Source organism: Staurois parvus, unplaced genomic scaffold (genome assembly GCF_062004578.1).
Source record: "Staurois parvus isolate SC_StPar_1 unplaced genomic scaffold, SC_StPar_1.0 ptg000303l, whole genome shotgun sequence".
Lineage (NCBI taxonomy): Eukaryota > Metazoa > Chordata > Amphibia > Anura > Ranidae > Staurois > Staurois parvus.
In genome coordinates, this window is record NW_028318099.1 from 17,799,141 (window position 1) to 17,822,376 (window position 23,236).

Genomic DNA, 23,236 nt, shown 5'->3' on the forward strand with positions numbered 1-23,236 from the left:
ATTTTGTCCCTACTGCTTTGTCCTGTGCCCTGCCTGCATTTTGTCTGTTCTTTCTGCCTGGAAACTGAGAAAAGTCCATGGCGTCCAAAAAGTGTCCCTTTAGGTCAAAAGTGGGTTTAGATCAGCTAGACAACAGCGATAATAAATCAGAACCACTTGCAGAATTGAGTGATAATGATTCGTGGGGAAATTCGTCATCAGACACTGAAAACGATTTTGCGACTTTGCTCAGCAATGTGCGAACTTGGCGCTCTATTTCAAATTTCAGTGTTTTTGGTTTGATTATATTATTGAATTAAATGTATTATTATTATATTATTATTTTTTATGATTATTTATTAAATTATAATTTATGATTTCGTGTTTCAAATTTTATCATACCCGGGATGTTTAATAGACTCTTGTTCAGACAGATTTCACTGAGTTATTCCTAAAAATTACAGCCTACAATAAAAAAACTACATATTTCCATGCAAAATAATGGTACCGCTTTCAGCACCAAAAATCTGAAATAATCATACCGCTAGGGAGGTTAAGTGACTGCTTCTAATCTCAGCTTGTTACCTGTATGAAAGACACCTGGTAGCCAGAATGATAGGGGATCAAATACTTATTTCCCTCACGAATATGCAAATCAGTGCTTAACCACTTGCCTACCAGGCACTTATACCCCCTTATTTACCAGGCCAATTTTCAGCTTTCAGCGCTGCCGCACTTTGATTGACAATTGCGCGGTCATGCAACATTGTACCCATATGAAATTTTGATCATTTTTTTCTCACAAATAGAGCTTTCTTTTGGTGGTATTTAATCACCACTGGGCGCTTTACTTTTTGCGCTATAAATAAAAAATTGCCAAAAATTAAAAAAAAAAAAGTTTCTTTGTTTCTATTATAAAATTTTTTAAACAGGTAATTTTTCTCCTTCACTGATGTGTGTTGATGAGGCAGCACTGATGGGCACTGATAGGCGGCACTGATGGGCACTGATAGGCAGCACTAAAGGACACTGATAGGCAGTACTAATGAGGTGGCACGGATAGGCGGCACTGATAGACAGCACTAATGAGGTGTCACGGATAGGCGGCACTAATATGCAGCACTGATAGGTGACACTGATGATGGGTACTGATAGACGGCACTGACTGGCATCACTGCTGGGCACTGACTGGCGGCACTGACTGGCACAACCGCTGGGCACTGACTGGTGGCACTGACTGGCAGCACTGCTGGGCTGCACTGGTGGGTGGCACTGGTGGGCAGCACTGGTGGGTGGGCACAGGTGGGTGGCACTGGTGGGCACAGGTGGGTGGGCACAGGTGGGTGGCACTGCTGGGCACAGGTAGGTGGCACTTCTGGGCACAGGTGTGTGACATTGCAGAGTGGCACATGTGGGTGATCTGCTGGGTACAGGTGGGCGGAGCTAGTGGGCGCACTGCTGGGCACAGGTGGGCGGAACTTGCGGGTGGCACTGCTGGGCACCGATCATCAGGGCACTGATCATCAGTGCCCTGATGATCGGTGCCGATCCCCGCTCTGACAACTGCCGGTTCTCGGCAGTACTCTCCTCACGATCTGACAGCGTGAGGAAAGTGCAGCCGAGAACCGGCACTTGCATTTCCCTCTGATCAGCGTGTCATTGGAAACCGCTGATCAGGTGGTAAAAGGCCGCTGTGATTGGCCTTTTACCACATCACGTGATCAGCTGTGTCCGTAGGACACAGCGATCACGGAGAGCGCGTTCTGGGTGGACGTCATATGACGTCCACCCAGAACTGGCCAGCCGCAGTGCAGCCGTCATTTGGCTATCTGCGGTCGGCAACAAGTTAATTTGTTAGACATGCATTTCTTTTGAACGCTTTGTTACTATTCTGTCTCTCAGTGTTACAATATACCTACCCTTCAATTTTTAGACTGATCATTTCTTTGTGAGTGGGCAAACATTCAAAATCAGCAGGAGATCAAATACTTATTTCCTTCACTGTATTAGTTATACTGTACTGTATAGTGTGTACACGCTATAACATTCAGGTAAACAAATTAATATACACTTATTGGGATTTTATTTTTCTGCCAAAAATATGTAGCAGAATCGGGTGGACTGACAACTCATGGGGCCCCCGGGCAATAGGGGATCATGAGGCCCATGTCCTTGCCCAAACTCAAAAAGGCCTATGAAAAAGGTACCAGGGGCATCTCACTGACCCTGGGCCCTCGGGCAGTGCCCAAGTTTCCAAATGGTCAGTCCACCCCTGAGCAGAATACATATTGGCCTAAATTTAAAAAAAAATTTGATTTTTTTTTAATTGGATATGTTTTATGCCAGAAAATAAAAATTTTTGTTTGTTTTTCAAAATGTTTGGTCTTTTTTTGCTTATAGCGCAAAAAAAAACAATGGTGATCAAATACCACCAAAAGAAATCTCTATTTGTGGGGAAAAAATGGTATAAATTTTGTTTGTGTAGAGCGTTTCATGACTGCGCAACAGTGCTGTATTGCAAATAAAACAGCTTGGTCCGGAAGGGGGGTAAATCTTCTGGAGGTCAAGTGGATAACCAGAAGTGTGAAAGAAAATGTTACATTTTGAGTTATGAGAAGAGGAATAATGGGGAAATCTTCCAGTGGAACACTAGTTCTGCTGACACTCCGGGATTCCCTCACTGGAGGCATTTCCTCTCACTTCCTGTTTGCACTATGGGGTAGGAAGAAAAGAGAAATCTTGTCTACTTTAAATTGATGAGATGTATAAAAAAGAGAAAGAAAACGACAAGTGTGAATATGTAGAGGCTTGGAGGTGAAATCTGGTGTACAACTACACAGGACCCGTGCTTGCAGGTCCACTATGTTAGTGAGAGAAGCCAGGCTTCATGAGCCCTCTAGGTTCCTCTTCAGGACTACACTTCCCGGCATCCCCCCGGAGCAGGTGAAGCGTAAGGCATGCCGGGAACCCCAGTCCTGAGCTCCGACTCCTCCACTATGTAGACTGCACTTCCCGGCTGGCTCAGAGTGGCGCATGCGTGGTGCTGTGCCGAAAAGAAAGTCCCGCTCCGTGTGTCAGTGGCCGGCGGCGGGATGGAGTTCGGTAACTTGGTGAAGTGTGAGGAGGAGGAAGAACCGGTGACAGCCCCGGGTCTGCAGTGCACACAGAAGAGAGGGGAGCGGTATATGGCTGGGAGTGAGGTGAGGCGGGGGGACACCTGTCTGGGCTGTACCTTGTGCTACTCCGGTCGCATGGAGTGTGTACTGAACTAGTGAGGTCTGCGCCTGTCACATGGAGTCTGCAGTGGTCGCATGGAGTGTGTACTGAACTAGTGAGGTCTGCGCCTGTCACATGGATTGTGTACTGAATGCATGGGGTCTGCGCATGTCACATGGAGTGTGCTCTGAACACATGGAGTCTGCAGTGGTCGCATGGAGGGTGTACTGAACTAGTGAGGTCTGCGCCTGTCACATGGAGTGTGTACTGAATGCATGGGGTCTGCGCATGTCACATGGAGTGTGCTCTGAACACATGGAGTCTGCAGTGGTCGCATGGAGGGTGTACTGAACTAGTGAGGTCTGCACCTGTCACATGGAGTATGTACTGAATGCATGGGGTCTGTGCCTGTCACATGGAGTGTGCACCCTGATTTTTAAAACCTACAGCAGCCAATGTGAAAGGCTTATAAAGGGACATCTCTCCTCCTCATCCATACCTCTTCTAGGATTGGTCAGTAGATGTGTACAAATACAGGAGGATGAACACAAATCGTACAGATTTCCAGTTTAGTAAAGCATTGTCGTTGTATGGTGTGTGTCGTTTTTGTAGTCGGGGAGGGTTAAAACCCTTTTTTTTTTTTTTTTTTTTTTTTCTGTTCATTGGGAAATTTTTCCTTTCACTTTCTGTCCCAGGGACACAACAGGAAGTTAGAGGAAATCTCCCAGGACAAGGGGAGAACATGTGTCCCCTCTGGAAGATTTCCCCATGTTGGGTTTCCTCCTCCCATTCCTTCCTGCTGACAGTGGTCACGGTACAAAAAGAGATGGAGAATCTCCTGAATGGGGACACGGAGGACAAGAAAAACCTGCCGGGGGTCTAACCCTTCAATGCTGCTTCCATTCGTATTGTAAACACCTAGTCCTAGTGCATCATCAACAATACATGATTGAGGGATAAACAGCATATCCAGACAGTTGTAGCTGCATTGTTCATGACCCCAGGAAGAGAAGGCTCTTACACATGGTGGAACCTTTCTGGTTCAATGACTGTCATACTACCAGCTAACGTGTTTTGGGGGGACTTGGCTCCTTCTTTGGAGCAAAACTGGTCTGTGCACCTCATCTTCTCTTATATAGAGAGAACCTATCATTCATCCCTCCCACTTGGGGGAGGGGTCAGAGAATAGACATACAAACTCCAAGCATCAACCTCCAGAGCTCTGGAAATGGAAATTTTAAATGACAAAAAATATATAGTAAATATGGGACCCAATTGGATGGATATGGTGTTGCTAGCAATAGTAATTCTAATCATCTTGCGTGATTCCCCAATCTACTTATATAGCGCCATCACTTCACATATATTGTACATTCACATCAGTCCCTAACCCTCAAGGGGCGTACAATCTGAGGTCCCTAACTTACATTCATACATACACTTACTAGGGCAATATAGACAGGAGCCAATTAACCTACCAGCAAGTCTTTTGGCGTGTGGAAGGAAACCGGAGTACCCGGAGGAAACCCACTTCGGGGTGGGGGCGATTACTCGCTGACCCCCAGTGAATCCGAGGATCTCCAGGTAGAACTGTTTGTAAACAAAACAGTTCTCCCTGTCGGCTTGTGCACATCAACTTAATTATCCAATCCAGGCTGTGCAGTGAAAGTTATGATTTGTGGCAATCTGTTCATGTGCTCTGGAATCCTTTAGTGCTACAATGTGAAGATATTCTCTTTTTGGTGAGATTCATATAGTTTGTTTGGCCCTTTGTACATCGGTGAAAGAAAATGTGCATCTGTAGCTGTGTGCCCTGTGTGCTGAACATCGGGTCCTTTAGTCCTTGTTCACACCATATGTGCAGAAAAACTGATGGAAACTGACGCGCAGATTTCACTTGCAGAGACATCAGTTTACATCAGTTTTAAAACGCGCATCAATGAGTTTTATACACGTTGCAGATTCCTGTGCAGAAAAAAAATCTGCATGTGATATTAGTGTTGTGAAGTGAACAGGGTACATAGAGAACAATTGATTTTTCTGTTCCCCTCCAGAACGTGTGCAGGAAAACTGACGTCTCTGCACCATGGTGTGAATGAGTCCTAATAACTCTTTTCTTGTGTCTCTTTGAAGGATTTGCATTGGAACACTTTTCAGACAGCAATACAGGAGCGGGCGACAGGGGTTCAGGAGGTAACTGCTACCTCTCAACGCCTTCTTTTTTGGGAAAGGGAGAGGGGATAATGGGAATAAATGGGAATACCATGCCACGTACCTAACATTTTTCTCGTGGTAATTGCACAGCCACATTTACATGAATAGGTAGTCGCATTGGGCAGTGGTATTGCCCGCCATTATAAACGGGGATATGATTTTTGCTACAATGTACCACCAAACAACAAAACTGCTCCTCTGTGTACAGGGTTGTCAGGTCACCATTAACCCCTTCACACCTAAGGGTAAACAAATCTAAATGCCTAAGCACAATTTTGCAACGTTGACATGTGTTAGTAAAACCGTACATATCACCACAACTACTTTGTACATCCAGGTGAATTATACCTTGTTTATTTCAGGACAAATTGGGCTTTCATTTGGTGGTAAATGGTAATGGATATCTCCTGTTTTTTTTTTTATTAAAAGAAAACTGGCCCAAAATAGTAAAAAAAAAAAATCATTTGTTTTTATTTAGCTGTGTGTTTCTTATTACTACCATAACCTACCACCAAAGAACAACCCAAAATAAATTATCCAGCTCTTGACGATTGCAGCAATACCATATATGTGTGTGTTATTTGTTTTTTGTACCCGTAGTACAGCCCAGAAACAATAGTGCGCATTTTGTTTGTCTTTTTTTTTTTTTTTTACCTAAAACACACTGACACTAAGGCTACGTTCACACTAGCCTTGTGTGCAGGCAGCAGAGAGGCATTTGGGAAGCGTTTTTACCGCTTTCCAAACGCCTCTGCCAATTCTGCACATTACAGCACATGGTGCTGTTCTAACGGGAGCGTTTGCGTCGCGTTGCGTCGCGGCAAAACAGACGCCTCTGGTCGAGTCAGGAGGCTTTGAAGCCTCCTATTCTCGTCTATGGTGCCGCTCCGCAAACGCCCGGCCGGCGTTTGCGGTGCGGTTGCGACCCGGTTGCGGGGCATTTGCGGAGCGGTAACGCCACTCAAACTGCATTATAGGCGTTTGTGGGGCGTTATTAACGCTCGGCAAACGCCTAGCAAACGCCGCTAAACCGCGCATGCAGCGTTTGAGGAGCGTTTGCAGAGCGTTAAAAAACGCTCCGCAAACGCCGGACCAACGCTTGCCAAACGCTATAGGGGCGTTTGGCAAGCGTTGGCAAAACAGCCTAGTGTGAACGAGCCCTAACTGACATCAAATTTTGTTTTAAAATCCTGACCTTGACCCAAACACTAACCCTGGCACTGAACTAGATCAAACCTTAATCTAGGCATTTTTTCTTTTCTTTTTTAATATTTATTTATATTTACTTTTTTACAAACTTTTTTTCCCTCTATGCCAGGAGTTAGAGATACAATGTATCTCTCTCCTCCGTTCACAGAAAAAAAAAAACACAAGGGTGGCCGGGCTGTACAGTGACTGATCACTATGTTGGCCAATCAGAGGCTATCACAGCAATGTGACCCGGAATCGGGAGTCCCAGGTTGCGATCATTAGAATGGGAACTGGTGTTCTCAGTGACACCGTGGTCTTTGTGCTGGCCAGCACAAAGACAGGTACGCAAATATGCGGCCCCACAGAAAAAAGCCCAGTTCTGTGAGGCCGCATATTTGTGTTACGTCACCGTCAAGGGGTTAAACTATGCGAGAGCCATGGCCATGGGTGGCAGCAGAGCTTTGATATGGTTTCTCAGCTGTGCTATTTTAACCACTTTCCAACTGTGCTATAGCCAAATGACGGCAACAGCGCGGTTATCCAGTTCTGGGAGGGCATCATATGACGTCCTCCCAAAACGCATGCCCCAAGTGGCGCGCACCCGGCGCTGTCCGTAATCCCTGTGTCCTACGGACACAGCTGCTCTCATGATGAGGTAATAGGCCAATCACAGCGGCCTTTTACCACGTGATCAGCTGTGTCCAATGACACAGCTGATCACAAAGTAAATACAGTTGCCGGTTATCGGCAGCACTTTCCTCAAGCTGTCACAGCGTGAGGAAAGTACTGCCGATAACCAGCAAATGACACAGAGAACATCTGCACCGATCATCGGGGCCCTGATGATCAGTGCCCAGCATTGCCACCCAGCGGTTTCACCCATCAGTGCCCAGCAGTTGCGCCCATCATAGCTGCTGATCAGTTCAGCCTCATCAACGCAATTCAGTGAAGGAGAAAAATTACCTGTTTGCAAAATTTTATAATAGAAACAAAGAAAAACATTTTTTAATCACATTTTTTCTTTTTTTTTTTTTATAGCGCAAAAAAAACGCCCAGCGGCGGTTAAATACCACCAAAGGAAAGCTCTATTTGTGTGAAAAAAAATATAAAAATTTCATATGGGCACAGTGTTGCATGACTGCACAATTGTCATGCAAAGCTGAAAATTGTTCTGGGCACAAAGTGCCCGGTAGGCAAGTGGTTAATCAAAGTGTCACCTTAGACCTAAGGCCCCATTCAGATTCACATAGTGAGAATGAGTGTTCCTGCTCACAATTTATTAAGCACTATTTACACGCATTTCCACGTGTTGCATGTAGGGCAGTCCATTTACATCAGTGGGCTGCCCTGTTCACATTTGTTGTCAAAAGGCAGCTCCTGCTTCTTTTTAGGTTATGAGCTGCACATGTTTTTTACAGGTGCATTTGCCGCGATTTCTATATGACAGTCACAGCAAAATCTCACCATATCTGGGGTGACATTTAGAATGATTCGTGACCAAACGCACATCACACATTTTACCATGACTTTGATGTGATTTGGAATCACGGGCAGAATCATGGTGATTTCAAATTGCTAGGATGCGTAATGAAAGCATGTATACACAAGTACATACAAGTGTCTATGTATAAATTGAAACAGGTATCTTTTATTTTGTCTTTCACTTTCCAGTGTCTGGTTAATCTGGCTGACCTGAATCCTTACATTCTCTGCTCAATCTGCAAAGGTTACTTCGTCGATGCAACAACCATAACAGAATGTCTTCATACGTGTGAGTACATGCATGCAAGTAATCGAGAGAAATAGTTCATTAAAGTGAAACTAAAGTGAGGAATGAATGTTTCTTCTGCAATAAAAAGCTTGCCTACTTTCAGTAACTTTTGGTTCTGCTTTAAGGTTTAAAGGATCGGTTCAGTGTTTGGAACACCATATTTAGATCGTAAGATGTTCCAGCACAGCTCTCCTCACATTTATAATTGACACAACTGTGTGGGGCTCCACCCACATAGCTGTATCATTCATTCACAGTGATCAGTTTATTCATTCACAGTAAATCTGGTCTGCCACCACAGCAGACAAACTTGTAATTTCAATGGACTGCAAGCATGCTGATCAGTGTGCTCATAGTACATCGACGCTTCTTACATCCTGTGCAAAGGTATGGGCACAGAACTGTAGACAGTGTCAAGCGTTATCTGGAGTGCAGCATTCATTTTTTTAGCCAAATCCATAAATCTGCTAGTCTAAGGCTGGCCATACATGAGTTTTTTTTTTTTTTGTTTAACCAGCAGGTTGGATGAAAGAGAGCGCGATTTCCCCATCCATACACTCGATGCGGATGAGGGAATCCCTCCCTCTGAGCTTTTGTAATCTTAACAGTGGGGACACTTCACCACTGTCAGAATAAACTGATCAACATTGCCAGCACTGATCAAGAGAAATTTTTCCAACAGGCTAGTTGTACAGAATTCGATCGATAGATTACCTTGTTTACAATAAGCCTGCCCATACATGGATTGAAATTCGTCCGGTCCCTGCAGCCAGTACATTTGGGGATTGGTAAGCTACACGATATAACATTTGTTTTCGGGTTAAAGGATAGGTTCACCTTTGGGAACATGTTACATGTTCCACCCGTTTTTAGTAACATGTTCCCATAGCCGCAGCCGCTGCCTCCCTCTGACAGTACGGGGAGACGTCTCCCCGTACTAACTGTCAAATTTGAAAACAGTGTGGCCGTCTGGGACTCCGCCCACGGAAGTCCGTGAAGAAATGAACTGCAAGTCCTGACAGCCCTAGCGGCTTTCGGCTTGTAGTTTTCAATGAACTACCACGGCACCGTGGAGCACCGTGGTAGTTCATTGAAGTTTCCTGTCAGAATATCTGCTTGAACGTATATCCCGTATGGCAAACAGATATTCTGACAGGTCTGCAGGAGACCTGCATTGCATCAGTAATCTCCTGATCGCTGGTGCAATGCTTTCCAGGCTCCTGTAGACAAAAATAATCAATGCACATTTTTTTTACCTTCAAAAAAAGTGCATTTATTATTTTTGTCTTAAAGGTGAACTTATCCTTTAAATACATCTTTAACATGACCTCCTCCAAATCTTCTTCGAATTTTTTTTTTTTTTTCCCTCTAATTTCGTTCTCCTTGGTCACACTGTATGTTGGAATGTAACCACCTTCTCTTGCTCATTAGGGACTATGAAATGTGCAGTGTGCATAGAGCAATGCACAAGTCCAGAGCTAACATACACTGCTTGTTTCAAATGGATGCCGGCTCCCAACAACCAATGCCAAAAAACGGACCGTTTGTCTGTTTACATCCATTTATTCTCCTTTCTAGGGCTCTGATCCTTTAAAAAAAAAAAAAAAAACAGATGTGGACGGATGCAGATGTAAACGGATGGTCATCCTTTTGCCCATAGGAATGCAAAAGGATGGATGAAATATATATATATACATAATGGGCATGAGAACAGGACCTAAAGCTGTTTGGAAATGTGCCATGTTCTGGTTTTTATTTCTCCATTTGCTTTGTTTACCTGGTGATCCTGACAGTCCTCGTGTTTTTTTGCAATCTGACCATGCTAATCACAGAAGCAGATCCATGCTAGCGTGGTCAGAGTGCATTGCTGGGTTTCCATAAAATGCCATGCCTAGTTCTCCTGTAGTCAGTATAGCTGGTCACGCCCCCTACTGAGTCCTGGTGTATTGATTCACAGCTCCCAGTAGGAGCAGGAAGGATTCATTTTATTTTTAAATAAAAACACAAATGTAGTTTTCTTTATTGTACACATATGTGAGAACGATGTTCACTGTATTTTTATTTTATTTTTTTCAGTTTGCAAAAGCTGCATAGTAAAGCATTTTTACTACAGCAACAGGTGTCCAAAGTGTAATGTTGTGGTCCATCAAACTCAACCTCTGTATAATATCAGGTATGTACTAATGTCATAATAGAATCTTTTGCCACCAAAAAATCCTTCCTTCCATTTCCTTGCATTTTCCTCTAAACTGCCCTTCATGTTATCCTATGTGCTCATGCACACATAGACTTTTTGCAGTGTTTTGTGCTAGGAAAAAAAACCACTGCTAGGGCATCCTGGAGCAGTAGCATTTAAATGTGCCTGAATTCTACCTTTAGCGCTTGAGCATTAATTAATTTCAGTGGCCAGAATAAAATGTTTATTCTCATCAGTGAAATGAATTAACGCCCAAGCAATTGACGCCTATAAACATGCCTAAACACTTGTAAAAGCATTAGACACTTTTACAAGCATCAGTCATTTTTTTCCTGCTGAAACGCTGCTGTCTTCTAGGAGAGTTAAAAAAAAAAGAAAAAAGTCCTGTGTGCATGAGGCCTAAAGATGACTTCCAGTCCAACCGCCATGTACAATGTAGGACTGCAACTAACGATTATTTTGATAATCGATTAGGTGGCCAATTACTGTTTCAATTATTCGGATATAAACCTTAACGTTTGGTGTATCATTTAGTTAATATGTAAAGTTTAAAAAAAAGACAATATTCTTGACTATCTATATGCAGTAGTAAATTTAAATAGCCAACAATATGGTTAGGAAGCAAGATATCTAATCCACTCTGACAAGAACAGACAGAAAAGATGTATATACTCTTACAGGTTGAATCTAATACATGTCATCAGACATCAAACATTTTATTTAAAGATAAAAAAATGTAAAAAGAGCTAAAACACTGTTTTGCCGTTTTCAGACAGGATTGTAATATAGTATTTTGTATGGCAGACTTCCTTGTCATAAGCAGGTAGCTTGATACAAGCTGCCTGCCGTCACTTAGGATGGCCATAGTAGGGCTGCAACCAACAATTATTTTCAGAATTGATTGGTTGGCCGATTATTGTTTCAAAAGGTCCTCCCCCATCCTCTGGAACTCACTACCCCAATCCATCAGACTGTCACCGTCCCTCCTCACCTTCAGGCGCTCCCTGAAAACCCACCTCTTCAGGGAAGCCTACCCCACCCTCACCTAACAGCCGCTGCCCTTCCCTCCTCCTACCACTTCATCCCCCACAGCCGCTTCCCCCGGTGCCTCTACCCCCTCCCTCCTAGATTGTAAGCTCGAAAGAGTAGGGCCCTCTAACCCCTTGTGTACTGTTTGATGTTACTGTTCTGTTTCATGTATTGTCCCCCCCTACTGTACAGCGCTGAGCAAACCCTTTGGCGCTATATAAACACGATAAATAAATAAATAAATAAATAAAATTAATCAGATAAAAACCTAAAAAAAAAAGTTTGGTGTATAATTTAGTTAATATGTAAAGTAAAAAAAAAAGACAATTTATTCTTCTACATCTATATGCAGTGGTAAATGTAAATAACTAGCTATATGGTTGTGGTTGGGGAACAAAATATCTAACCCACCCTGAGAATACCAGAAGAGATGTATATACTATTAGAGTTTGAATCTTTTACATATCATCAGACTCGGATTAAAAATTTCATCTAAAGATAAAAAATCATAAAAGACATAAAACGCTGTTTTGCAGAATTCAGACAGGACTGTAATATTATGTATGACAGACTCTCTTGTTATAGTCTGGTAGCTTGATACAAGCTACTTGTACCTTCAGTCACTTAAGGCTGGTACACACGGGCCATATATTGGCTGGTATCAGCTGGCTCAACAGAAAGCGGTCGACATTCAGCCCGTGTGTACAGCAGCCTGTTCGACAGGCGCTGGTCTAACGACTGGCTTTTATTGAATGAACATGCTGGAAAACCAGCATCTGATCAGCGCTGGCAGCCAATGGCTGTGTGTGCTGATCATTGTGTTCTGGCAGAGGGGCAGTCCCCCTGTCAGAACACAATAGCTCACTGGGGGAGATTGGCACACTAAAGATGCTTAGTTAGTATGGCGACCCTGCAAAGGGTGGGCCAAGTCAAAATTAAACCCTACGGACTAAGACTGGGATGCCATTAAATTCCATGTGCGTGTAAAGGCATATGTCCCAATACTTTTGGCTATATATTGTATATTCAAATGAATGCCGGAAATTCACCTCTAAAATGATTTGCATACTAATAATGTACAGTGGAAACGCTCAGAAGGATTTCTTCACTTTTTCTTCTTGTGTACACTGATGGGTGATGTTCCACAATGCATCTGGACTTGTTTAAAATATTTTGCTGATGATTACATACTGCCAGTCAGTAACTCTGGCCATAGACATGGGGTGGTCCATTTTAGCTCATGTAATGTGTTGGGGAACTCTTGTTAAAGTGGTTTTAAATCCTTACATATATCCATTAACATGACTAGCTTCAGGTGATACCGAGAGAGAAAACAAATCTTCCTGCATAAGTTGTACCTGTTTATCGGGGCCATCTCTTTGCATTACATTAGCCACTTTACAATTCTTAACATTCTTCTCCTACATTTAAAAACCAGCATTTTTTTGGCTTGAAAATTATTTATATATTTTTTATTATATATTTTTTAAGCACAGGCCCTTAGAGAATAAAATCGTGGGTATTGCTTTTTTTTATGTCACTCTGTATTTGCACAGCGGTTTTTGAAAAGCAACTTTTTTGGGGACAAAATACACTTTAATAAATTTTAATGCACAAAAACATAAAGAAATCCAATTGTTTATTAAAATATAAAAGATATTACACTGAGTAAATAGGTAACTAACCTGTTACACTTTAAAATGTGTATACCTGTGGAATGGTAACAAACTACGGTACTTAAAAATCTCCATAGGCGATGTTTTAAAAGCCTTTACAGGTTACCGGTTTAGGGCTACACAGTAGGTCTGGCGCTAGAATTATTGCTCTCATTATAACATCTGTGGCGATATCTCGCATGTGGTGCGATTATAGTTTACATATGGGTGTATGACCTTTTGTATGCATTCAACTTTACACAAATGCATAACATTTTTTTCGTTTAAAATATTTTATTTTTCCTGACTTTTTTTTTTTTTTTTTTGACCACTTCTATTGCTGTCACAAGGAATGAACAACATCCCTTATGATAGCATAGCTAGTGACAGGTTCTCTATATTGGGACATCTGGGGTCTGTTAGACCCCAGATCTCATTTTGATCAGTTGCTTTAGACTATTAGACCCCAGATTTCCTCTGCATGTAAACGACGCGGTTCAGTTTAGCCGCTAGGGTTTCTTTCACATGAAATAGTATTGCTGGCAGAGAAAAAACTTGATAATGTAGCCTGGGCTCTGGAATAAACACTTCAACACAAGGAAATACGGGTATGTTTTATGGGCGGGAAGTGGTTAAGTTCACAACTGACACAGATTTTTTGAGGCTGCAGAGACAAGGGGTGTGATCTGACCTCACACACAGCTCAGAGAAGAGGGGCTGAATGTAATCTGAGACCTGAGTAGATGGGAGGGACTCTCCCCACCCCAACCACGTTATTGAAGATCTATTGCTTGCCTAAGGCCCAAAGTACATATAACACATATAGCACAGTATGTGACAGTGTGTCTCAAACTCTGCCCACCAGTTTCCTGTATCACGTGGTGCCAGTGTAGATAGGATCCAATTAACTTACTGTGATGACTTTGGACTGTGATAGGAGATTGTAGTGAACCCACACAAGAACAGGGAGAACATGCAAACTCCATGCAGATAGCATCCTGACTAGAATTTTTGAACTGAGGACCCTGGCACCGTAAAGCAGAAGTGCTAACCACAAACCACTGTGCTGCCACACAGCATACATTAGTTCAGTAATGGTCAGTTTATGAAATAAAAAGTGGAAGTTAAAAAGGAGTCCCCCAACCCCAAAATAATTTAAAAGTCAGCCACTACAAATACTATAGTGGCTGACTTTTAATATTCGGACACTTTCCTGATCAGGCATCAAGTGGTGTTCTCACCCGAGCCAATTCTTCAATCGGCTATCGGGTGCTGGTACCACCATCTGTGCATAGCCATCCAGAGCGGTGTGCCGGAGCCGACAGGGAGGAAGACTGTTAGTAAACAAAACAGTCTTCCTCCCCGTCGGTGATGCTCGGTAATTACTGGCCGTGACCCAGTGATTGACAGCTGTGGCCGTGAAAGGCGAATCCTATGCATGAAGGCAGAAAACCTTCTGTGTGCAGCATCCCCCCTAATACTTACCTAAGCCCCCTCTTCATCCAGTGATGTGCCTCGGCTATCCCTGGACTCCCTCTCCTCATTGGCTGAGACAGCAGCAGGAACCATTGGCTCCCGCTGCTGTCAATCACAGCTAGTGAGCCAATAAGAAGAGAGAGGGGCGGCTCACTCTGTGGTTCCGTGTGTTGATGGACACATGTAGCAGCGGCTCGGTAATGCGCCTGCTCAGGTACCCTCATAGCAAACTGCTTGCTATAGGGGCACCTGACAGGAGAGAGGGGCTGGGAGTGCCAGCGGGGGACCTGAGAAGAAGAGAATCGGGGCTGCTCTGTGCAAAACCACTGCACAAAGCAGGTAAGTATAATATGTTTGTTATTTAAAAAACAAATGCGCCTTTAGTATCACTTTAAATTACTAGGACTTCATGCACATTTTATTTTATTTTTTTCAGATTGGACAGACAGTTACAAGACATAGTCTACAAATTAGTCCTTAATTTGGAAGAACGTAAGTGTTTTCACTATACTAAGTCCACTTGCTTAAGTACGCAGATACTTTCTGACCAATGAGAAAATGGACCAAAGCATCTTAAAATTACCCTCACTTAAATATACATTTTAGTCCTGGGTCTCGCTTTCCATCCTTTGACTATAAAGTGCTCATAAGTCAAACCAGTTCTGTGATGATCAGCTACTTAAACTGCTGATACTTTTGTATAAGTAAGACTCTGTCCTCCTTAGTAATCATGCAAGAAAATTCATAATCCGAGTCTAGAAATGAATAACTGGCAGAATGATGAGGTTAGTGGGGGTGACCATATACACAATGCTGCATGTATGTAGTGTGCCAGTGGGATCTGGCAGCTCTCATGAAGCAAGCTAAAAATGTGCACCTAGTTAGATATTCAATTAATTTGTTAAAGGCTTAGTTCACCTTTACCACTTGCAGACAGCCCGCCCGCCCGCAATGTACTGCTATTGGGCGACCCGCGCACGGTAAGTGACGTACCTATAGGTTCACAGCCAGGACCTGCTGATTGGCTGTATATGGTCACAGCGCAGAGCTCCGTGTTGACAATCAACACAGAGCTCTCTACAAATGGAATGAGAAACTAAGAGATCTATTAGTAAAAAGCAGCACACTTTACACACATTACACATCGGTCAGGCAAGTACTGTGCTCCTGGCAACCACCAAACCCAGACACGTCCATCGGATTGCCAGACAGAGAAGCGTGATTTGTCGCTCCAGAGAACACATTTCCACTGCACTAGAGTCCAGTGGCGGAGTGCTTTACATTACTGCATCCGACGCTTTGCATAGCACTTTATGATGTAAAGCTTGAATGCAACTGCTTGGCCATGGAAACTCATTCCAAGAAGTTCTCTACGCACTGTTTTTGTACTAATCTGAAGGTCACACGAAGTTTGGAGGTCTTTAGCTATTGACTCTGCAGACAGTTCGTGAGTTCTGCACTGTGCGCAACCCCACTTTATCATTTTACGTGGCCTACCACTTTGTGGCTGAGTTGCTGTTGTTCCCAGTTGCTTCCACTTTGTTATAATATCACTAACAGTTGGCTGGAATATTTAGTAGCAAGGAAATGTCACGGATGGACTTATTGCATAGGTGGCAACCTATCACGTTACCACGCTTGAATTCACTGAGCTCCTGAGAGCAATCCATTCGTTCACAAATGTTTGAAGAAACAGTCTGCATATCTAGGTGCTTGGTTTTATACATTTGTGGCCATGGAGGTGATTGGAACATCTGAATCCAATGATTTGGAGGGGTGTCCCAATAAACACACACACACACCAAAGTTTGTAGGCGCTATAACTTTCATGCAAACCAATCAATATACACTTACTGGGTTGTTTTTTGTTTTTTTTTTAAGATATTCGGGGCTTTTGTTCAGACTTTTTCATTTATTTCACCCAAAAAATATCCGGTGGTGACAAAATACCACCAAAAGAAAGCTCTATTTGTGTGAAAAAAATTATATAAATTTATTTTGGGTACAGTGTTGCATGACTGTGCAATTACCATTTAAAATAGCACAGTGCTAAATAGCAAAAAATGGATTTCAAGTGATTAAATATCTGAGCAGCCATCTAGCCGCTGGATTGCTATTACAAGCAGCGGGAGAGGACGTCTACTAGAAGTGATTCAGGCAGCCCCCTGGATGTCAGCACTATCATGGCGAGTGTCAGGATGGAGAGCAGTAGAGGATGAGAGAACATCTGTTTTTCTGATCTTCCGTGTGAAGTATGACCCAAGAAGTGCTCAGCTTTGAGTAATTCAGATTCAGAGCTACCTGGCCTGGAAAGAAGCTAATCAAGCACAGTCTGGTTCCTGATGTCTCCTTAAAGTGAACCTTTCACTTGCACTATCCTAGCACTTATCAGCCCTCCATGTAGTAGCAATGAAGTTAAGTTAAAAAACTTAAAACAATTTAATAAAAATGTATTTCATAAGTCACATACAGTAAAAATGGGACTCAGCGAGCGCTTAATAATAAAAGCAGCTAGTACATTAAAAAGGAAACCATATACCTTTTAAATGATAAATATAAATGTGTGCAGCGCTAAAATAGATAATGCCACATATATATCGACATTAATGCATTTGCATTCCTGGAGGAGTCTTTTTATCTCGATCCAGGTGAACAAGCTGTTTGTTCTATATAGCCAGGTCCGACCCACAGAAAAATGGCGCCTGCACTTTACGCGCATGCGCACTTTACATGGGTCTTTGGCAAAATGGCGCCCAATAATTTGCGCGTGCATGTTCCATGTTCCGTGCCATATAAGGGAGACAGCTGACGTCCGGCGGCAATGGCACACCCTTTTTGACAACGTACGTGGTACAAAACTCGTTGAGGAGCCTGCACACTGTGACGTCACGCTGCCAGATCACGGAGGTCCGGCGGCCATCTTTGCCTACCAGCTGGTCAGTGTATTAGGCAGCTTTTAAGCTGCATGTCATTCCTACTCATACGGATGTCTTCTGGATTTTAAATCTCTGCTTAATAAAACCCTATATTATTACCTAATTACTACACTATGGACACCACCCTTTTTTTTTCTGCACCGAGCATTTAATCTCTCAGGAACCCAGGTGACCATGCCAGTATCCAGAGGAGGGAGATCCACATCAGGCCATATTGCAGCTTACCTTAAAGGGGACCTCTGGCAGACTTCTTACCACCCCAGGCTTCAGAGGAGGGTTATCCATCCCAGGCTGTATTCCATCCTACCGTAGAGGGGACCTCTGGCTGTTTACTAAATAATTACTTACTGCGCACTTAAAATGCGCATCTGGTGAGTGTGCATTTTTACTATACCCCGCACGTCACCGGAATATTTGCTAACTACTGGGATAACAAGATTCACTTTTATTTGGATTACTGATATTTATTGGAAATCTCATTTATCTTTATTACATTTGTTTGGACGTTTATTATTATTTATCATCCACCATGACCTATTTCATAGGATAATTAGCACTTTATTTGGGCATCATTTAGCACTTCTCTCTCTCTATTATTTAGTCTGGGTCACCAGTACTGTATTCAGATATCTAGCACTTTATACATCCTTGAAATTTTATATTCATTTTACGCATAACCATTTTAGCGCTGCACATATTTATATTTATTTGTCATAAGTCACATAGAGTGTGGCTTGGGCCCTCTCCCTGCTCCCTCCTCACTGGCTGTGATGACAGTCCATACATTGCACAGAAAGAAACATCTTCTGCTATTCAGTAGTCCTCCACTGGTGCATGCCCGCTTCTGAGCTGGGCTGTGTGTATCTGTAGAAGGTAAGCCATGCCCCTACTTCATGGCAGTTTGACTGACAGCACGAGGAGCCTATGGTGCTTTCTGCCTTCAGTGTCTCCTGTGAAAGCAGGAAGTGAGGGGAGTGGTTCTGCTGCCAAGACAGTGCCAGAGCCAGGTAAGTGTTTAGGAACAGAGGGGGCTAGAAAAGATGATGTTTCTTACCATAATGCAGAGAATACAATAAAGTAAAAAAAACCTTTATACTTTAGAACCACTTTAAATTCAGAGTTTTCTGTTCAGTGGATAGAGCACCAGACGCAGTAGCCAATGCAGTACCATTGCTGTGTGGTGAGGTAAGCACACACTCAGTAAGCCTTTTTAAGGTACAGCCCCTGGCCTTGTTAATGCAGAAAATGTCCAGTAAAAGTGTGTGTTTTTTTACTGGGATTGATGGTTTGTGTTGCACTTTTTTGCAGGTGAAAAAAAGCAAATGTATGACTTTTACAGAGAAAGAGGCCTTGAAATTCCAAAGCCAGGTAAATTTTATTGCTGCTGGTAGAAGTGTGTAACATTTTACTAATCTTTGTTACCCCTCATGTTAAATTCCAGTACAGAGTTTGTCTGGTGATTGCTGGAGGATCTTAACGTGGTTCTAAAGGTATAGTTTGTTTTTTTGCTAAACATGTTATGCTTACCTGCAATGGTACTCCTTACTTCGTTTTCTGGTCTCCCCCGCAGGCCTACTCTGCTCCTTCTCTTTTCAGAGTGCCCCCTCAGCAAGTCGTGTGCTGAGGGGGCATTCCCAAGCAGGCGCGCTCCCAAGCCGGGCTTTGTGCATCCATAGATGTGCACAGACAGCACAGCTTGACCACGCTCCCTGCTTACAGGATTTGACTCCCAGCAGCAGGAGCCAATGGCTCGCTGCTGCTCTTGGAGCCCCTTGTGAGAGGAGTGCGAAAGGAGCAATGCCGATGCAGATGGGCAGAGCGCTGGATCGAGAGAGAGGACTCGGGTAAGTGTTCAGTTAGGGGGAGAAGGGAAATAAGCAGTGGGACATTTTTTACCCTAATGCAGGGCATGAATTAAGGTAAACAATTTCTTGACTTTAGAACCACTTTAAACAAGATTTGTGCAACTGAACTTAAAAGTGTGAGAAAAAAAAAAGCATAAGCCGAGGTAAATGTAAAAGAAAACGTTTGGTGGATGAAGAGATAAAGAAAGCTGAAGTTATATGATAAGCTCCACTTGTCCTGTAAAAGTTTAAGCTGGCCATACATGGCTTTGAGCCTTTGGTGGCCCTGTCAGCACCGCTTGACTTGACTCAACAAACTTTGATGAAACATCAAAGGAGATGGTTGGAAAATATTTGGCCGAACAGTAAACCACATCTTGGGTGTTCGGAAAGCTGCAGCTATTCGAATACAATAGCCAGTAGGGGAGATTTTTCTATCTACAGTGTTCAGCGTGGATGGAGGAATTCTGCGTTCTCCTGTTCATCCATGTTCATGGCTAGTCTTAGTGTGTCCCTGCTCCTTCGCCTTCTGATTGTTCAGATTGTGTATGTAAACCCAGGCACTAATAACTGGTTATTCTACCATTAAGGTTCTTGATCAGGCACTTTGTTTTAGTATGACAGTTCCCTGTCTTCCAAGTGTGCTTCTGCGTTATCACTTTGTCATACAGACCTCCAATAGTATAGCAAAAACAGTATTTTGTTAGGAAACGAAATGTCATGTGGTTAGGTTTTACATCCCCTTACAGGACTTCCCAAAATAGGGTGGGCAGCACCAAGCTTGATTTTTACAGAAAAAATGCAGATTTCATGTAAGTTTAACTGCCTGGCCTGTTTGGATCTGCTGATGATTGCCCTTAGATTTTCACTGCATGTAAACTCTGCTTATACCTTTTTTTAATCATATGCTCAGCTTTTCCTAAATCTCTGCTTCTATAAAACTTACAAAAAACCTTTGCTTTAGCTAGAGCTGCCTTGTTCCCCCCTCTTCTATTGTAAGTGGATGCGGAGGGCTTTCAAATGTGAACACAGGCAGTGGACATTACAGCAATCACAGAGCCACTCTAATTCGCAGTTGACATTATGCTTGTGATCTGTGATATCTCATGACAGCTCAGTTAGATATTCAAAGGGTGCAATGGCTGCCTGTGCATGTTCTCTGCAATGCCATTCAAAAACAGTCCACCTAACTGCGTTGTTTTTTTTTTTTTTTTTTTTTTTCGTTCTACAGTGGTGGTAAGGTGGTTAATTTGGAAATCTTATATTGTTAACTACTCTTTCAGTTGTGGTCCATGTGTGCAGACATAGTAAAACATTGTTTGCTTTTATGTAGCAGCCCCACAACCAAACATCACCAATCGAGGAAGGCCTAGGAAACTGTTGGGACCTGTCTTTCGTATCCCTCCAGAGTTGGATGTATCGCTGCTCCTGGAGTTTATGGGGTCCGTAAATATCTTGCTCAAATTTAAGAGTATTAATGTATTAATATCATCCACCCCTGTCCTCCCTTTCCACCAAAGTAAAACTTGAAAGGGTCTTATACTTGGCCAGTCCCAGCTTCTAGCAAATGGCTGTGTTAAAGCTGAACTCCAGGAAGATTAAAAGTCCTCCCCTGCAGTGGGGCTGTGCATTAAACTGCTGGTTTATGTCTAGGAGGATCAGATACAGTAGTTTACATATCTCATCCCAGCTCCCGCAGGCTCCTTCGTACCCCTAGACTAGTGTCCATGCAGCCTCTTTCCACTTGTGCTGTGGTGGTTGAAGTCCTCTGAGGACATCAATACCAATGCAGAGCCCATAGACCTGCACTGAACATGATGTTGAGGGACAGTCCACTGCTGGAATGTGGGGGCGGGCTGTGTGCTGGGCTCAGAAAGTAAAAGTACTTTTCACATCCTGTAGAGAGAAATGAGCAGTTAACCCTCTTTCACTTCACGGAAGGACTTTTAGTTTTTCTGGAGTTGGGGTACAAGGGTTTGACATTTTGGTTATTTACATATTGTACCAATGCATGAACATCAGATTCCTGGCAGAAAATGCCTGCATAAAAACATGAGGATGGGAGCATAGTAAATGCTATTATTCATGCACACACAGGTTAAAATTATTTTCTCTTTCGTTCATTGACGGACACCGTATCTTCCATTCTTGACCATCGCCATCTACAGTAGTAGGATACTAGGCAGAAAAAAATAAACTCGGCAATGCCTATGGACAGTCCTGCCTGATATAAACCCCCTCTCTGCATTGGCAATTCATTTTTTTCTGCACAGTGTTCAGGAATAGTGACCTTGCTTCCTGCTGGGACCTGTGGTTCCGTAGGATTTTCTTTTTTTTTTTTTTGTTCTCCATTTTTTCTGGGTTTTTTCCTGCGGAGATCTTCAATCAACAGCCAGGTTGGGCGACAAGCTGGATAATGTAGATCCGGTGGTCAGCCTGGCCAATGAGCGCGTGCAGACCCTAGCCGAGCACTGGGTGGGCCACAACGTGCCCAACCCTGGACTGGGGTGGCTGGCGAGGTACACACCTCATAGGAGTGCATGTGACTGGGCTCTGGACTTCTGAAGAACAGCGCTACCTAGGCCGACAGCCCCTCCACTTGGGGGGGGGGGATTGGTAAGTAACATCCCCCCCACCCTTCTGGGTGCTGTGCGGGGCATGGGTGCTCCTTGGGATGGTTGGTCCTGCGTGGTCCCCTCCTCCCTGCCAGACCTCTTGTATTGCCAGATTTGCTCCTGGGCCCCTTTCCACCGGTCCCCTTTCCACCGCCCTATCTTGGTCTGGGCCACCTTTTGGGTGTTAGCAGTTACCTTGGGGTTGTGTACCAGGCTATTCTCAAGCTCTGACAAGTTGTGTTGCTTGCCTAGCTTGCTGTTGGGTGGTGGGTGCCATGTGATGCTGCTGCATGGTCCTGTGGCTGGTTCAGTGGGCTTATTGTGTCTTTCTCGGCAGCCATCTTCCCAAAGACATTTCTGCCATGAGTGGCGGCCATTTTCTCATAGCCCTGCAGCAGCCTGTTTTAATGTATTGGGCCTTGCTAGTGCCTGGGCTCTGGGGAGGGACGTTGGGGCTATGGCTATTTTCTTGAAGTCTGGCTTTCCTCTTGCAGCTTAGTCATACAGTCTGGTGGCCACGGTTTTGGTGTCTTCATTGCCCAGTAGGAGCCTGGCTTTTGGTGGGCGGGGTTTCAGACATTTTCTTGTAATCCCACAGCAGATTCTTTGCTACCTCCACCCATGGGGTTACAGGGGCAGCTGTTCCTGGGTGTCTTGTTGTGCTGGATGTGTGTTCCATATGGCTGCTTCCTTCGTGAGGGGACTGCTGGCAGCTCTGCATGTGCCTTGGTGGTGAGTCCTGTTGGGGTATCCTCTCTGCTTGCCTTATATTTCTTGATTTGGGGTTTCTTGCGGCTATTGGGTCTCCCTAGCAGTGCCTTCCCTGTGGGTCCCCTTCCAGAGATGGAGCCTTAGGACCATGTTTCCCCACCTGATCCCTCCCCCTCTTAAGGCTGCAGGCCTCTCAGGGACCTCTGTTCCCATTGACACATTGATGGTGGTCTGGAGTCTTTTGTCTCCTGGGTGGAGGTGGCGCTAGGGCTTAAGGCAAGAAATAAGGGACCCCTGCCCTCTGTTGCTTCATTGGCCTCGTCAGATTTTGAGTCTGGCTCTGCTGCTATTGACGCGGGCATGCCCGCACATCCGTCTGACGAGATTCCCAACCCTTCCGAC

At 43.8% G+C, this 23,236-nt stretch overlaps 1 protein-coding gene across 1 annotated transcript in view; it reads left to right on the plus strand.

Annotated features, from left to right (window-relative positions):
• Positions 1-2,999: 2,999 nt before the first annotated feature.
• PCGF6 (polycomb group ring finger 6) overlaps positions 3,000-23,236 on the plus strand; it is a 45,937-nt gene continuing 25,700 nt past the window's right edge. The window contains exons 1-6 of the mRNA XM_089683123.1: positions 3,000-3,179; positions 8,272-8,371; positions 10,448-10,544; positions 15,165-15,220; positions 18,973-19,032; positions 20,842-20,950. Of these exons, the coding sequence (XP_089539249.1) occupies positions 3,072-3,179; positions 8,272-8,371; positions 10,448-10,544; positions 15,165-15,220; positions 18,973-19,032; positions 20,842-20,950 (530 nt within the window). The 5' untranslated portion in view covers positions 3,000-3,071. The remainder of the gene's footprint in view (positions 3,180-8,271; positions 8,372-10,447; positions 10,545-15,164; positions 15,221-18,972; positions 19,033-20,841; positions 20,951-23,236) is intronic.